Source organism: Odontesthes bonariensis, chromosome 22, assembly GCF_027942865.1.
Source record: "Odontesthes bonariensis isolate fOdoBon6 chromosome 22, fOdoBon6.hap1, whole genome shotgun sequence".
NCBI classification, from domain to species: domain Eukaryota; kingdom Metazoa; phylum Chordata; class Actinopteri; order Atheriniformes; family Atherinopsidae; genus Odontesthes; species Odontesthes bonariensis.
The window spans coordinates 19824760-19842982 of record NC_134527.1 but is presented as its reverse complement, the minus strand read 5'-3'; the positions used below and the strand labels follow the sequence as shown (position 1 = coordinate 19842982).

At 42.2% G+C, this 18223-nt stretch overlaps 1 protein-coding gene across 2 annotated transcripts in view; it reads left to right on the top strand.

Annotated features, from left to right (window-relative positions):
- The window catches only part of LOC142372813 (carboxyl-terminal PDZ ligand of neuronal nitric oxide synthase protein), a 53534-nt gene extending 40869 nt beyond the window's left edge, over positions 1–12665 (top strand). The window contains exons 11-12 of one of the 2 annotated variants that reach the window (XR_012768327.1): positions 6494–6781; positions 9803–9856. Coding sequence is in view for 1 of the 2 variants with exons in the window: in XM_075455791.1 (XP_075311906.1) it covers positions 9803–10367 (565 nt within the window). In the remaining variant the exon portion in view is untranslated. Of the gene's footprint in view, positions 1–6493; positions 6782–9802 lie in introns of both variants that reach the window. The other variant, XM_075455791.1, reaches the window with a different exon arrangement.
- The last annotated feature ends 5558 nt before the right edge of the window (positions 12666–18223 follow it).

The following is an 18223-nucleotide window of genomic DNA, read 5'->3' as shown; positions in this document are numbered from 1 at the left end:
ATAAACCCCAAACCGGCACATTTAACAGGCAACATATAACTTACTGATAGCATACTGATTTGTGGTCTTCTAAGTTTCGGGTAGGTGGATTTTGTCATCTCTTTGACAGAACCAGGCCTGCAGTGCCAATGTTAAAGCTAAGCTAAACACCTGCTGCCTTAGCTTCGTATTTCGGGAGAGTCGTGAAGGGCTTCAGCCCTCACATCTAATGTTACTGGGTTATTTCAGAAAATGTTGAAACCCTTCAACGTCCGTGTACAGTTTGTGCTCCTTTGTGTTAGCAGTCAGTTTGTGTTTGGGGTGACCAGGCAACTCATCGACGTACACATCCTGTAGCTTTTAGTGTTATTGCTGGAGAACAGCTCAACTCAGCAGAAACCGCCTGCAGCTAATGAAAGAGCGAGTGTAATCAGGGGATTATACAGAAAAAAAAAAAGCTTTGAGTTAGACAAACAAAAGGGGATGAGGTTTGAGGTTGAAAGCGGGAAATCAGAGAAGCTTGTGTGTAAGGGAAGGAGATTTAAGAGAAACACGGGAACTCCATCGGCTTTAACTCTGGAAAAACCTAATTTGGAGAAGCTATTAAATCGCACATAGAGAGTAAATGGAATCTCTTTTTTTTCCGAGGGACTGGTTCATGATAAATGCATTTAGCTTTTTAGCAATGTTTGCTCTTCTGTTTCTTGCTGTTGTGTATATTTCACCCTTTGATTTAGTTTATGTTTGAATTCTGTGGCATGTAATATGCAGCTCTTACTATGGCTTAAATGCATCTATGGAGCCACAGCTTATAATCACATTTTAATGGGCTTTTTAATGAGCTTTTAATCTTCTTAAAGCTGTCACAGAGACTGGCTATGTTAAAAAAAAAAATAATAATAATAAAAAAAAATGTACCGCATGAGATCAAGAAGACTTCTCAGGCATGACAAACCGTTTCTCTTTTATATCCCTCATCTTCTCAGACTCTCTCGCTGTCAGGCTTTTCCTCTCTGAAAGTAACCGACAGTGAACTGTCCAAGGACCGCTTCCTAAAAACGATTTCAGAGCCGACGAGGAGAAAAATTTGGAGTATGATTTGACCGAAGAGAGCAGTGTGTCATTTCATGTGTCTCCTCTGTGCATGGATGTGTGTTTGTCCGTCTGCAGCGTACCCAAACTCACATGCCGAGGTTTCCTACTGCACTGACCATTTGCCAATCCCTTTACAAGCTGAAACTCTACCCTGCTACGTATGTTGGAGTGTATTCTTTTGACACAGCCCCAAGGAAAAGGCTAAAGGAAAGACAAAAGGAAACCTCAGATCTCTTCCAAGGAGAGGCATCCTGTGACTGTACATTTCCATCTGGATATTAGTTGAATCTGCATGCACGTTGCGTGACAGGCCCCCTTTCTTCCTTTATTGAAAATGATGTAACAAGTCACTCTTCCTCCTGAAGCGCCCGTTGAATAGAGATGCTTAACTCGAATCTTTTGGGTGATCCGGGCTGATCGGATCATTTCGAGGAGGGGATTCGAGTTATACGGATCACTTGAATCACTTGAGTCACTTATTAAAAAAAAAAAAAAAAAACTTTCTGCCGTTTAGTGGCTATGCGCCTCGCCTTTTTTTGTCCCATTTATCAATTCATTTTGATAAATCAAAGAGCAGCCTACGGCTACAATTTCATTAATTTATTTTTGTCAAGTAATAATTCAACGCCATTTCATCTGAAAGCCAGACACAACAGCTAGTGTGTGCATTTACACAGCGACAAATGTGGTAGCATTAGGAGAGGCAATGCTGAGTTTAGACCTACAAGTAAACAACATGGAATGATCTTGCCCTCCCTATATCACTAAATTATTATTTTTCAACGACTGTACAAGATGCATGAAGCCACGCTAACCGAGCCTGTAGCGAGCTACAGAGGCTTCAGCAGTCAGATGGGTTGACGAGTCGACAATCCTTGCTGCCGGCAGAATCGAAACTTAAAAAGATCCGAGTTGGTATGGATCCGCTACTTGCCCGTCTGACCGCTGAATCGCTGGCTCTGGGTGACTCAGCGGTCAGACGGGCAAGTAGCGGATCCATGCCAACTCGGATCATTTTAAGTTTCGATTCTGCCGCGTGACTCGTCTGGCCGTGAGTCACCCAGAGCCGGCATGATTCGCCAGACTGGCCCGCGAGCCGTTCGAGCAGTACGAGTCAGCGGGGATTCGTCCCGTCCGGACGGATCGCAAGTCCGGACGGATCAGTAGGGGGCATGGCTCACTTAACCGGCTCGTGACAAACGGGGCGGGAGTTAGGTTTCGTTTCACTCAGTGTGTCTGTGACTGTGTTCGTGACTGAACACCATGCTAGAGAAAGACTGTAGCCTAGTAGGCAACTAAAGAGGGAACACACACATATATATATATATATATATATATATTCCGGTTTAATCTTTTTTTTAATTATTTTTTTTTAAGGCGGATCAAATGCATGCCACCATCCGGTCTGCCCGGGTGACGTATTTATCCGGGTTGAAAACCGGATAACCCGGATTTTGTTACAGCTCTACCGTTGAAGCCTCTTTTTTTTTTTACATTTCGAAAGCGTTGAAAGATGCATAAGCACAGAAAAGTACCAGCAGAACATTTATGTGTTCTTTCACCGAAGTGACTTTTCATTTCTCTACCACGGTTGGTTCCTTTTGCTTCCTCTCATGAGAAACGTTTTACGTAGATATTACTCCAAAAGTTGTATGCTGAGCTTATACACAAACGGTAGATAAGAGAAGTGGAATGCCAGGTTATAACTGCACAGACAAAAAAAAAAAACTAAATGAAATTCTAGCTGAAGAGAAAACTGGGAAGCAAATCTGCTGCCAAACAATCGTGACCTTTTTAGACTTGGTAATGTGATGCAGTGCCTCAACTACGGCGCAGGGGAAATAGAGGGGGATGAAAAGCTGTGGAGGAATGGAAACTTATCTCCTTTGTGTTACTGTGTTCATGAACTCCTTTACATCACCTTTGCTGCAGTCAGACTCCTGCGCTTGCCCTCCCCCGCCGCCCAGCACATTTTATTGCTTCCATTTTCTTTTGTTTTCTGGATTCCCCCACTGGAGCACGTTTTTACCGCCTGAGTGGCCAGATTTTATGTTCTGCGAGCAGACACTCTTTCGCCGTCTCCTCTCACCTGTCTTGCTTCCTCTGACCTCCCCCTTCAACACTTCATCAAGCGGGACCAGGGAATTGTGGCTGTTCTTCTTGCGTGTCACCTTCTCGTGCGCGTTAGCTCCCGCCATGGACTGCATGCAGATTCCCTCACAACTTTGTTGAGTTTAACTCTTGCTTCCAAAAAAGTTGGGATGTTGTACAAAATATTTTTAAAGGAAAACAATGGTAGAGTCGAATAGTCGATTTTGAGGGGGGCGGGTACCAAATTTTAGAATGTAAGACATTTCACGATCTGAATATTGGCTAATATTCTTAAGAAATGAACATTTATAGATAGAGTATGATTGGTGTAATGATAAGGGGGAAATGAAGATGTCTCAGAAATTGTGTGTGTTTTTAAATTTGATGCCAGGAACACGTTTCAGAAACTTGGAACACGGACATGTTTGCTGCTGTGTTGCGTGCGTCACTTGTCTTAACGGCACTCTGTAACCATTTGGGAACTGAGGGGACCGCTTACTGTGGTTGAACAGCCTCTCCATTCTCGCCTGATATATTCTTATATATTTTCGCTCTGATGTATCCAGCCGCTCAATTTTTTTGCGATCTCCTTCCTGCCTTGAGAAAAGCAGCAGTGTTTTTTTTATCTCGTTTGTATGTTACTCTGCTTGCATGGTTGGGGTTTATGCTGCAATTTGGTGAAGCAGTGATGAACTGACGGCGGTTTTCAGAAATGCTCCGGAGCCCGTGCCGTGATTCCTGTGACAGAATCTGGTCTATTTTTTTATTCAGCGCTGCCTGAGGGCCTGAAGATCACAGTCTTTCAGTTTTGGTTCCAGCCTTCTTCTCTTCCATAAAGAGCTTTCTCTGGATTGTAGAATCATTTTGTACTAAACCATGTTTATTACACAACTGTTCCTCATCAACCTAATTAGTCCCGAGATGTTCCACCAGTGTTTTTTTTTTTTTTTTTTTTAGGAATTTGGGGATATCAAATTCAATTTTTCATTTAAATTTCTCAAAAAAGAAAAAAAGAAAACAATCTGTTGATCCAATTTGATGCTGTAAACTATTTGAAAGGCATCGCATTCTGTGTATTTATAGTTCAACAGCATCCAAACCTTTTCTGGAAAGAGGTTTGTACTCTGTGATGGCCGCCCATGGAATGCGTGCCTCCACCGACCACTATAACCAACCCTCCAGTGAGTCACACTTTACACAACAAACAGTGAAGTCTAAGCGGGATCAAAACAGGATGTTATAGTAGGCTGAAGCGACTTTTTGCGGCTAAAGCACTGAACTGAGTCAGAGAATGACCGAAGTCGGTACAGGCTCTTGGGGCCACGCATGTCTGCACAAAAGCTCCATCCTTCCTTCGTTTTTTTTAGATCTGAGTCTGGAACAAAGTGGTTTATGGACCCAAGGTACGGCTAAAAACTGCAGCATGCCCACACAGAGCAAAGACAAACACTTATGGTGACCAGCTTATATGAATCCTAAGCCGTGTATAACTCACAGGTGAGTCATGCATAGTGTAGATTCCATTCTGTTCCACTCTTTCCCTCTGACCGTATTGAACGTTGCGTAATCAAATTTCCTAACGTTATCTGTGATATTCCCTTCCTAACCTTCCCCCCCTTTTTTTTGTTCTACCCCTTCATCATTAATATCATGGTCTGTGTGCCAGAGCAGATCTCGTCGGACGATAATTGAATTTTAGGGATGTTATGAGAGTGTGATGGATGACGTTTCCTGGTGTTTAGGCAGAGCCTTTGCTGTCGGCTATATGCTGCAGGCTTTTACACGCCGCTGTTCAGAGGTGAATTCCGTGGACTTGCAGGAAGATTTGCTTGTGTTTCCAGACCTTTACTGGGCTGAACGTGACAATCTGGAGAGCTGGAAAGTTGGTGTAAGAATAAAGATTGACGAGGACTCCGTTAGGCAGGGAAGTGCTTTTCGAGTCAATTAGTTTAGCAGACACTCTGCTGAATCTCATGTTCACCCACCTACATTCTTATACATCCCACGCAGAGCTCTTGCACTCAACACACTAAGATGAGCGCGCTAATTTCTCCACAAAAAAAAAGCTGCTTTTACAAAGACCCAGTGTCCCCATTCTGATTTGAATCCACCCCCGACTGCGTGTTGTTGTTTTTTTTTTTAACTTGCTTTGTGTCTTTGTTCAAAAACTTGAGTGAAAAGGCAACACAATCCAAGTCAAATAGACATATTTCACCCTTTTCTTGTTTCTACCTGTTGATCTGCACAGCTGCCACTCGGTCTCTTGCTCCAGCAGTGTCCACACAGTTGTTTTAATCGGTTAGCTTTGTTCTTAATTATTGAACAGAGTTGATAAATGTGCTCTGCTCATGAGTCATTTGTACATCTAACACCACAGCATGACTCATTGGAACCTCCAAAGCACCTTTGCTACCCTGGTCTCTCCACTGACTTTCTTGTGACATTTAATTAGTCCAAAAATAAACAGCTCCCCACAGTGAAAGCCCGACACTCCTCTGGTGTTATTAAAATGAAACATATGATGATTATACCAGCGCTGCTGTATATTTAACTTCACAGGCACACCTCCACTGATTTTTTTCCACAAAGTAGAAGTATGACTTATATGTTGGCTTGAAAATGTAATGACAACTTGAAAAGGTAGAAAGGTAGCGACAGCAATGAGGAACATGAAGGCCCCCTTCGGATGGTGCAGTTTAACCACAGAATCATCTCAGCTTGTGGACTTACTTCGATCTTTCGTGGCAAAATAATTATTTGCATAATTTGGCAATAAAATACATTCAATAAGGAAAATGCAGTAAAAGATTGAAAATCATCTTCAAATAGTGATATAATTGCTGCTTAAAATGCAAGTTAGGCTAGCAAAAGCAACTTGTTCGCGTGAATCCTGCCTAACTTTGTCTTCATATTAAACAAAAACAACAACTCCAACCTCACACTAGATTACCAGTGGTACGATTTTTGAGCAAAGTTTTCACTGTTGCGAAGACAAATTAATGAGCAGCTTCAATCATGTGTCTTGCAAACTGATGGAAAAACACACACATCGTGTATGTTTCTATTTTGTGTAGCAGGTTCGATTAAAATGCAGAAAGGGAAAGAAAATCCAATAGCACCGCCCACTTACTTCATGACCTTGATGATGTCTTTTTAGATGCCGCCACAGAGGGCGCCACAGTTGTAAATGTTCAACACAAAGGGGCTTTACTGGACCACAGCTCCCTGATATGTTGGCCGCAGGCTTTTGAATTGACTTCTCCCTAACCGAGCATCCTGATCCTTTTTCGTTTCTGTGTGCTTTAACTGTTGCCTCTCTTTGGTACAGGTGTGATGACCCGCTCCTGCTCGTCCTCTTCCTCATCTAGCTATCCCATCAGTCTGTGTCTCAGCTCAAACAAACAAAGTGAACCCCAGAATAACCCCCAGCCAGCAGCCACCGCTTTAAAGCCACAGCTTATGCGTTTCATGGTCCTGTCCCCATCCCTGCCCCTCTCATCGTTTGCTGCACCAGCCTGCCTCTCCCTAGGAGCCTGGGGAGCTCTCTGCCACTGCCTAAGCCCCTTTCCTCTCCTCCTTCTCCTCTTCTTCTCCTCTCTGCCCCTTCTCCCTCTATGTGAGTATTACTCGTGATAACCAGCATGCGGAACTGGTGTCTGTGGCACAAGCATGGTGCCGGGCATGTGGTGGATGAACAGTGTGGGTGTTTTTCGGCTCGTGCGTGGGTCTCACCAGTGATTTCTCTGCTAATGACTGCATAATAACCTCCATTTACATGCGGATGTGGTTGTGCAGAGTACGAACAACATTAGCATTGTGGTAATCGGCCAGTCGGTGTGTTTTATGCATGGCTGCTCTGCCTCTGTTTTGCCTCTTGCACTTTTGCCCGAAGACTTGTCAAGATTACTTATGAATAGAGGTTCAGATTGTGCAGAATAGAGGCACGTCTTTACGCACCTGTCTTACTTTTGCTGCATTAAAGCGTTTAGGGGTGTGTTTTTGTCACATGCATCTTCCAGATGGAGAACGTGATAAACCCATCCTCATAATGCCTCAGAGGTCTCACCAGCAGCCAGAGGAGCTGCACAAGAAAACAAAGCCATTTGAATTAACGGCCGGTGATAGCCATGAAAATAGTCTTTGATTTGATTTAGAAAAATAAATAAATAAAATAGTTATTAGAATCCTACATCTTCCAAGAAAAGCACAACAATACACAAAGAAATAAGCAAATAGGTGTCATGTGATGCCTGTGCAGTTTCCGCTTCATTATTACCACAATTTTATCTTAATCTAATCCCAAATGATGGATTACTTGCAGCATCTCAAGCAAAATACAAGTCTTTGAATTTAATTGTAACACTGAAATGAACTGAAGGCGGTAGCTGATCAAACAGTTTAGATACAGTTTGACAGTCAAACAGTATCTAAACTGCCAAAAATAGTCCCAATAAGACCTTTAAGTTTTCATATCTTGTGTTCTACAAACGTGTGATTTCATAAGCTATGGATGGCTTTAGTATTTGGGATCATGTCAAAAGTAGTTCTCTTTCAGTCTGAGCACCCAAGAGAGGAGAACTACAGTCTTAACTCATTGGCCTGGATTTAGTGTGAAATCCCTCTTTTCTTGGCAAAGCACGATCTAATATCTCTAAAAGCTGCTAAAGCATTCTCATCTATGTAAAAGCAACATGTGATTCTACATTTGGCATATCATCACTCATATGTTGATGAGGAAATGACAGAATATATTCTAAGATATATATATATATATATATATATATATATATATATACACAGTATATATTCTTAGATTACAGGGACAGAAGCTGCTTGTACAGTTATATCTGTTTTTAAATTTGTTTTCTGATGCTGACTCTAGACTGGAAAGAAAGGCTGATGGTAAAAACCAGCAGCAAGCTGAGGTGCAGGTAGGCTGGATGAGGCTTTAAAAGAGACGGCGAGACAATACTAAAAAGAGGAGCAGAATAATGGAAAGAGTATAATACTGCAGAACAAGTGAGTCTGAAAGAACTGAGGTGCATTAAATCAGAGTCATGATAATGACAAGAGAATTTCATTTCACTGTTGAAAGCCCACACAATAAAAAAAAATAACATCAAACCGCAACATAATCTTCTGTTTAACTGCTGTTTGACTTCATAAGCCACAAAAAAGCTACATCTTCTGGAAGGAGCACAAAAAGAGCATTTGAGAATCCCAAGGGTGTCGTTTTGCATCAGGGTGTCTTTGTAGGCAACTCTTGCACTCAGTGTAATTTCCTGTTGAAATTCCATTTACAGAACTTTTTGAGCAAACTTCACCTTTGCTGCAGCAAAGAGCAAACAGGGCAAAAAATGTTGTCCTGAATATGGCGTTAAGTGGAAAAATGAGGGGGTTCACCGCATCTATTACGACTCGACGCGGGGAAAACACGAATGTCTGTGACGAATTCTTAAAGCAGTTTGCCTAGAAGTTGCTGAGATATTAACCGAATGTGCACTTCACGTTTTGTTTACCGTGTTTCGTGCACAACTCTCCTGGTAGTTTGACCTAAAATCCCAAAGTTTCAGTCTGATTCTGACAGGAAGCCGATCCGGTTCTCTTTTGGCTGAAATAAATGGAAATATGTCACCGTTGTTATATTTCCCCACAAACTTTTGAGCCAATCCACTCAGTGGTTGAGGCGTTTTTTTTCCCTCTGGAACAAAATCAATCACATTGCCTTCTTCGGGCCACGCCTCAACAATGGCAAGCAACAGCTAATGATATCCCTTGTGGCAACGGAGTCAGTGGAGTTCAGCTTGCCTTTTGCCCTGCTGTGCTGTGTGCTGCTCCATTTGTTGGTTTGGGAAATGATGGAGGATTATATCTTGAGATGTTTTCCCCGCCTCTACAAATCTGTCATTACCGCAGCCTTCCACATCATTTCCAGCAAAAGCAGACAGTAAAGACATCATGAAGTCTCATAAGTTCATTACTCAGAACAGGATAGAACCACGGACCGGATCTCACGGGGGGAACAAAGTCAGCCGCTGTCAGCATCGTGTAACTGGGAGGAGTGAGGGAGGAAACCAGACTTGTTATCGGGTTTGGGTCAGGAGTCATTTTCCAACAGAGTGACTGTAATTCTGGGTGGATGTGTGCGCTGATGCTTGTCGCGGCATTATTGTGGCGAAATCAGTGACCGCCTGACTGCTGTTTCTGGTGTGTGTGTCCGTAGCAAAGCCTGCAGCTCTCTCCTCGCTTCTTTGCCCCCATCCCCCAGGCTTTGGCTGTTGTTCCTCCACTGCCCCTCTATTTTCACAACGGGGGAGCTGTGGGATGTAGATAAGTTCCTCGACAGGCAGAACAACAGGGAGCCAGAGAAAGAGTCGGTGGCTTGTGTAGTAACGGCTTACATCTCGGTGCACTCAGGTTAATGGGGTATGATATGACTGATGGAGAGCAAAACTAGCTCGAGGCTTATTTTTATACGCCCACATGGTAGGGAAATTATGCTGAATGTGAAATAGCAAAATAGGGATAATAAAGCTATGAATATGAATCTATTGTGAACTTCTAATTCTACCAGTGAAGGCATTCTATCACTAACAAGTGCCTCTTTTTTTCTTTTTTTCTTTTTTCTCACTGGCAGGTGTAAACAGACGATACCCAAACTTGACCCTCCTCCGCCCTCCACGAACCGCAAGAGGGCCAGCAGGACATTCTCTCCAGGCACAGAGGTCCCAGCTTCGCCCACGCCTGCAGAGGTCGGCGCTAACGAAGTGGCCCCGAGCCGCAGCAGCAGCCTTTCCTTCCCAGACATCACCCCCAGCTCCCTGTCCTCCGCCGACTTCCACTCCCTCAACAACGGCGAGAGCAGCTCCTCCTCGGCCAGCGAGGACTCGGGCGTCCGCTCCGAGACCAAGTCGCTGCTGTCGCCCCTGCGCGATGACGACGACCTGTTCGGGGACCGCGGGACGTTTCTAACAGCGTCCAGCGGCTGCGGGAGTCCCCCGGAGGAGAGAGTTGAAGCGGTTCTCTTGTCATCGGCGGCGTCTCCTCCTGCATCCAACACCCTGACCTCACGTTCGGACACCTGTGACCGCCCTCTGCCCCTCTCCGCTCCTATGAATGATACCTGCCTTCACATCAGTTTTTCTGAGGATGAGCTGCTGGAGAGCAACCAGGAGGACACTAATGTCCCCCAGCGGAGTTAGGAGGATGAGTCGATGTCTCCATGCTCCTCAATCAGCTTTTACTCCAACACGTGCTGTCAGAACCTCCTATATTTGCACTGGGCTCCATTACAAGACTTAAATTGTTCCATTCACTTGTGACACAGTGCACCTGTGACTAAAAATACTTAATTGTATAAATTATTAGCCAATGGACAGATTTAGTATTTTTGTAATGAAGTTACTTTTTAGGGACTAGAATACAAAGCAGAGTGCATGTAGCGATTGTTGCACTGTTGATGACACATAATTTACTGTAGAATTCAAAGTGAATGGGAACACGTTTTATTTTTGCTAGTGCTCAATATCCAAACTTTATTTTGTATGATGCTTCACTGTGGTTCAAACTACTGTGGAAACGCCACGCTCTGCTGATTTCCCAGGGAACGGGATGATCAAGCAGACGGAGGTGATGTTGGGAAGAGCCTCCGCTTCTGGAAAGCACCCGACAGGATGATGGGTGGAAAGGAAAGAACGAGAAAGTCGGTGAAGGGATGAAAGGAAGATAGAAGCGAGCAGTCATGTACAGTCATTAATGCTAGTAATTTATGGTTTTATGCCGTCAGAAGAAAAGGGAGTTTCAGAGTTTTATCTCCTACGTGTTTTTAGGGATTTTTCAGACTTAAAGGTCTGGGAAATGTAGTGTTTTCTGTATTAAATTGATTGGTTGAAAGGTTAAAATCCTTGGGATTTCTGCTTTTTATTAACATCAATATAAGAAGCTATTAGCTATTCAAGCTTTATACCTACTGCCCATCATTACATAAGTTTATTACATAAGTAATAAATAACTCAATTTAAAGATGAAAGACATAGGATTTATGTGAGATTTTCTGATCACCGCCTCTTTTTAAAAAAAAATTCTGATGAACTAATACATTCCCTACAAAACAAAAATGTTTGTATAACTCCAATTACCCAAAAAACTGGGACAGTGTGTAAAATGTTAAAAAAAAAAAAAAAGAACAGAATGCAATGATTTGAAAATCTCTTAAACAAACAAGACAGAAAACATCGAATGCTGAAAGTCAGACATTTTACGGCTTCGTGGAACATATCAGGTCATCTTGAATTGGACGGCAACACGTCTCAAAGAGCTTTTTTTAAACAACAGTCTGTGAACGTATGAGAACTGAGGAGACCAGTTGCTGGACAACCATTACTACGAAACCATGCTGTTAGCTGTAAGTAGATCAAATGTTTTGCAAATTTGCAAAGCCTCTTCTGAAGATGGGAGCATATGGAGCCCTAAAACCTGCATATACCTTTCGGCTTTGATGGGGACTTTTTCAGATGTGCAAATTGCCAGTTCTGTAGGCACTAATCCACCGCTGTGCCATCAGAGATGCAGGCTTTTGAACTGAGTGATGAAAACCCGCTGGATGGTGCCTCTCCTTTTAGTTTGGAGGACTCGGCATATGTGATTTCCAAAAAAAAAGAATTGGTCATTTCGATTAGTCTGCCCAGAGAACAGCGCAGCCTGAGGAGAGATCACAGGCATCAAATATTGATTTTCGGCCAAATTCCTTGCGCTGTCTCCCCGGATCTCTAAATATTTTGATGATATTATGTACTGTAGATGATGGAATATTCAGACACGAGACACCGTTTTTTTGCAGATTGCCCAAACTCTCTCTATCTTTATTTCTAAGACATGTGCTCGATTACCCTTATTAGTTGCAACGTCTTCATCCAGCTGTTTCTGTTTCGTACCCCTTACTTCTCCAGTCTTTTGCTGCCCAAACTTTTTGAGACGCGTCGCTGCCATCAGATTGAAGATGCATCAGTTTTAATGTGCAGAGTGCAGTAATAAAACTGCTGAATATAAAATATATTTAAAAAGAAATAAATACCCAAATGTACTAGTCCCAGTTTCTCAAATACGAATATTTGATTTTATTTCACATATTCACTTTACTGAATTACCTCAAGTATCAAACATTTGTCACATCAAGCAGCACAATGCTTGAGAAAACGATCTATAGATCAACTACTGACCCAAGCAATTTGCCCATGAGAGCAGTAGCTGTTGAAGTTTACACTTGAAAGAAATTCCGCTGCTTTTTCGTGATGTTTAAGGAAGTGCACTGGTGTAGCCTTTGATGATTAGAGGTAGAAAATAAATGGACATGCGAGGTGAAGCGGATATGGTGGGTTTGGGGTGCGGGTGTAAAAAGGCAAAACGTTTTACACCCAGAAGTGAGGCTTTTCCCAACATTACATGTGGCAGCGAGCTAAACAGCAATAACACATGGGTGAAGTAATAATAAAGAGGGATCGTTGGAAAAAAAAACGGCAGCACTTCACTGTGTCTCTTTTCGACTTGTTTTTACATCATATTCAAAGAAGTTCAAGGTCAGACTAATTTACGCTACTTTCCACACAGGGTGACTGTTTCTTTTTCTTTGTTTACTGCTGAACTTGCCCATCATTTCATGCACTTTATTCCCTCGTCGTCCATGTTGATAGTGTTCAGTATAATTTCCCTTAACTGCAGCACTGTCTGCATAATTTGATCCACAGATGGAGTTGAATGTGTCGGGAAGAGATAGGCTTCCAAGCTGTAAAGCATTCACACGCAGTATTCACAGGTGCAGCCGAGGAGCAGCTCGCAGCTGAGTTCAAATCATAGTCTTACAGTGCTGCCACGGGCCTGTTAAAAAGAAATGCTGTTCGCCTTATCTCTCCAGTATGAATGGGAACAGGAATAATCTGTCCACTCTCCTCCTCTGCCCTTTTTTTCTTTGTTAATCATGCCTCATTACATTCCCGCGGCATGAGAAATTTTGTCAAACTTTCCGACAGGCATAACATTTTCTAGGTTTGGTGAGACTTTGTCAATTTCTCCCAAGGTGCTTTCTTTTCTTTTTTTTCTTAAAGGTTTGCTGTTTCCTCTCTGTTGTTCCCAAGCCCTCAAAGCTTACATCTGCAGCAAATGCTTCCGCTGCAAGGCGGGGAACATGTGACTGACAGGCTTGATGCCCTCAGGGCCTCGGTGGGATGCCGTTATTAGAAAAAAGGCAAATTGGAAATCCCTCAACTCAAAAGTATTAGAGCTGTCATTTCCCCGTGAACTGTTTCGATCTCAGAGGTGCAAACACCACACCTGGTGCAGAAAGAAAACTCGAAAAAAGGAACTTGTGTCTTATTTCTGGCACAGGAAGCCAGTTCTCCCTTCGTGCCAACCTTCAACATGGTATTCCCCAACTGGGTGATCGATAATGTGTGTCTCGTCTCTCCTCCCCTCTTCTTTCTCTGTTGAAAGGTGGCTTCCATCCTGTTCGGTGAGCCTGTTAAATGTGAAACTGCATCTGATCTGCAGGCAGGGTAATGTAGCTCTTAAGAGCCACGAGGCAGCTAGACGTTGAAACGTTGGCTTCGTGGTTTTACAAAGATGCTTTAAACACACGGCCATTGTACTGTGTGTACTCATTAGTGCTGCTGAAAACGCGTGAAGTCACGAGTGAGCCTTGTTAGCGATCAAAGCTTTTTTGTGAGGCTGGTGATCACTCAGGAACAAACTAATCTTGCTGCCCTTAACTGCTGCCAGTTGGACTAAAGATAAAACGGCAGATCTTGAGGCTTTCTTGTTACTGTTTTTCTAAACGATTGAAAAATGCTTATGAACTGCAATTTAAGCCCGATATCTACATCACAGGGGAGTAAAGACTAAAATTCAGCACAGAATGTTAAACTTAAATGTTTAGTTAATTATCTGGTTTGGTGATTAGTTCAGGCTTTATATTCATAATTCTTTGAATGTAAAAGGCCTTACTTGATGGCATTAATCATTCTGGGAACCATTAATAATTCTATCATCTTTCCTTGGCAAGAGCAATTTTGGCCAGCTGTTTCAAAGGGCTACTGATAAGTAATTAAAAAGACAGGATTAAGAGTGCAGATCCTCACACTCATAGCAGGGGATCGCTCCTGACAGCGGAGTGACAATGCACCAGGCAGATGAACATGCACCTGCCTTCATCAAGAGCACATTTTGCTTGGTTTTATCTCATGTGTGTCCAAAGGACACAGTGTTCCAGAAGTCTTGTGGTTTGTTCAGATGCAACTATGAAAACCTAAGCTAGAAGAAGCTTTCTCCTGGCAGCACAAGCCATACGTTTTACTGTCATGAACTTGAACACTTCACATGCTAACTAAGGCCTGTAGAGTCTGAAATGTAGCTCCTGGATGTTATGTAGTTCCTCTGAGCATTGCACGGTTTGACCTTAGAGTAAACTTGCTGGGAGATCCAGTGGGGGGAAGATTAGAAGCTGTCTTCGATCGTTTTCTACTTGTGAATAATGATGTACTCCTAATTGCTCAGAAACCACCTTATTACTCATCCCAGAATGATGGGAAGTAGTTGCTTCTCTGTGATCTTTGTTTTTCTTTTCCCCCTCGTATTGATGCATATAAATGTGTCAGGACATAACACAAAATACATACTGTATTTTGAGGATAAATTAATATATAATAATAGCGCGTTTAGATTTTAATTCTGGCTTCATTGGTGTGCCATACAGGTTGAACATTTGTTGAATCTGTACAGAATACACCCAGATTGTTGTGGGGCCCGTGGACATACAGTATAGTATTTTTATTATAGCTGTGACTTGAGGTGTACTTGGAAAACAACTCTTCATAAATTCTCAGCTGATCAGCATCTCCGGGGCTTGCGTTGTGCAAATCATATCCAGGGAAAATCTGCCAAGTTTCAATAAATTGGCAAGTGTACAGACCTCTTTTTGGTAGAACCTTGTGCTACACCCTCTGATGACAACATTTACACTGTTTTATTGAAGTAGCCGGATGTATTACTGTAGTACTGTGAGAATTTGAAAAAAAAAATAAGACACCCCGCTGAATATTTGACGCTTTTGCAAATTATATGAACATATTCATATTCTCTGTTCTTTCAGATAATTTAGGTGCTTTTCTTTCACGACAAATAAAAGAAAATGATTTTCCACTGGAAAGAGTTAACACACATGTTCCCTATAAACTCAGCTATTATTTCCTCCCTTTGGCTAAAATAACCTCAATGAAGGTGTTTCCTATAACCATCTGCTGCTTGTATCTCCTTTAGCTCGTGGAATCTTCAGAAAGGCACATCTCTTGTTGACTTCCTCAATCAGCTTTCTGCCTCGAAAACCTTTTTGCACCTATTGATTGCTGATCCTTCATCTACTGTTGGATGGCCAGCAGCATGATCACATGCAACAGTCAGCCAGCAGATAGTCCCCACCTTTAGCATACGTTGCCATCTTCTCTATTTAAAACAGGACTAGCGTGTATGGTCGGGTGCGGAGGCCATTTTTTGTCTTCTGAATGAATAAAAACACTCTTTTATTTAATGATTTTGTGTTGGTGGGCAGTAAGTGTTGTTTTGTGCTGTTTGAGTAGTTTGTAAGGCACCCCTGAAAAAGCAATGTTGTGTTCAAAGTATGACCTCGGAGGAAATACAATTACTCCAGGTTTAAACTTTTGGCCTTCTACAGAAATGTTTTCTCTTTGTGGTCAAGTGGAGAAAAAGCAATACTGTATCAAGCCACTACTTTCATAACCTTACGCAAAAAAAGGTCAGCTACACTGTGAAAGCAAAGCATCTCGTCTTATTCGATATTTGATACGCCCAGGCTGTCGACAAAGCTAAATATAACTTGTAATGACTCAGACTGGAAAATGATTTTTGATGTTGACTTCCAGAGGTTGTACAAATAAAGATGGCTAGATAATGAGAGCTCAGCTGGAGGGTGAGAGCTGTTTGGAGCATCAGAGAGCCGAGGAGGCGAGTTGAAGTGTGCCACGTCCCCGGTGGCAAGTCAGCTCAATTAATCTAAAAATCGAAGGTGCAGCGTGAGATTTTGGGAATTATTTGTCATTTCTTTTTTTGCTGAGGATTTGACACTGATTTAATGTTTGCACAATGACTATGAAGATCACTTCTTTGTACAGAGACAGACTCTTGTTAAGGCGACCAATAATCTACTGCTGAGCACACAAAGAGGACACCGCTCAGTTTTAGTTCTTTTAGATTTACGTCCTACCTTTGATACTGTCAATCACAACATCCTCCTTTATCATTTAGAATCCTGGGTTAGAATAAAGTATTCAGCCTCTCTAATCTAGCCTTTTTGGTCTGTCTGAATAACTTTACCCCCTCACTGGCTGGCTCAGCTAAATTGTGGTGTACCACAGAGCTTAATCCTTGGCCCCCTATTCTGTTCTCTGTTTAAATGCTACCTCTTGTCCAGTTTAATCAAAACCATTAGTTATATTAGCTGAAGATGCCAATAAAACCAGCAGTTACCAGCAACCGTGTACAGCTTGACTTTCTGACATTAAATCCTGGATGCCTCAAAATGTTCCTAATTGGATAGATATTGGCACATAATTGGCAGATAATTCTGCTTGGTCCTCCAAAATGTTTCAGTCCTGTTGGCTCAAATTTTGGCAGTGTTTCAAATTCTATCACAGAGACTGTCATGAACATCGAAGCAATATTTGATTCAAACCTTATTTTCAATGCTCAAGTCAAACATGCTCGGCCTTCTTTTTTTCCAGCTCAAGACAACTAAAAATATCAGGACTTTTCTTTCAACTGCCCACTTTATTTTTTTTCACGTTTATTCGAGCTTTTGTCTACTCTCGCCGTGACTTTTAATACACGATACTCAGGTATCAGTCAAAGCTCTCCAAAGTCTCCAGCTGATTAAAAATGCTGCAGCTGGGCTCATTACAGATACAAATGGCATGAACACGTCACCACTGTCTCCCTTCGCTGGCTCCATGCTAGATTTCATATAAATGTTAAAAGCTTACTTTTCACCTTCAAAGCCTTAAATGGTCTTTTTCCCCCAAGCACTTCTTAGACTGACTGAACTGGTATGTTCCATCTAACCTAATTCACCTTACCCCTGGTTGTAAATCAATTTAGAACATTGTGAAGAAAAAAATACAATACAAATAAGATGTGTTTATTTATCTCTTTTGCCTTGTGAGTCAGACTCCCATTACTCAAAAAGCACAAAGAATACATGGTTAGTAAAACACATGACAGCAATGAGCACACATACACAGAATGTATGTATAGAGCATATGGACACAGGAGTAATTCAGAAGAGCTGAAGTCGTGTTCTATTATGAGGACAGCAGAACTATGCAGAGATTTAATATTGACCAAATAACACTATAAACATTATTTCTTTATAAAGCAAAATATCCAGACGGCATCTCTGGGATATGATAATTGATGATTTGCACAGAAAGTAAGGAATATGGAATTACAGCATAATATTTTCTCTGGCAGCTCTGACTGAAAAGCACTGCGGTTTCCCCTGACTGCTGTGGGCGACGGGCGGCAGCCTCACATCTCCCCACTGAACATTTAAGCAGAGAGGCGAGGGAGATTCTGGCACAATATGGAGGAACTGTGTGTGTTGAATGTTTCAAGTCTTTGTGAGCACCGATTTGCTGTGTGGTGCTGACTAGTTATGTGCTTAGAAATTAGTGTAACGGCTGAAAAAAAGAAGAAGGAAAAACAAACCAATACAACATCTTTAGGCACCACACACACATAGCTGTGTGCACACATTGTTCCATATGTCTGTAGCTTACAGGCATGTACAGAAGGTATTCCGCTTGTGTTCTTTACAAATCAAGTGTGCGAGGCCACAACAAGTTGGCATTATACATTATTGGCAAATGAAACGCATACAATGCTGCATTCAATTTGCCTCCGAAGTCGGTGCTCAGAGCTGGGAATGATGTCACACACAAGTTGAACACATTCCAGTTTAAAGTGGAAAACCAGTAAGATTTGCTTAGTTTTGTGCCCA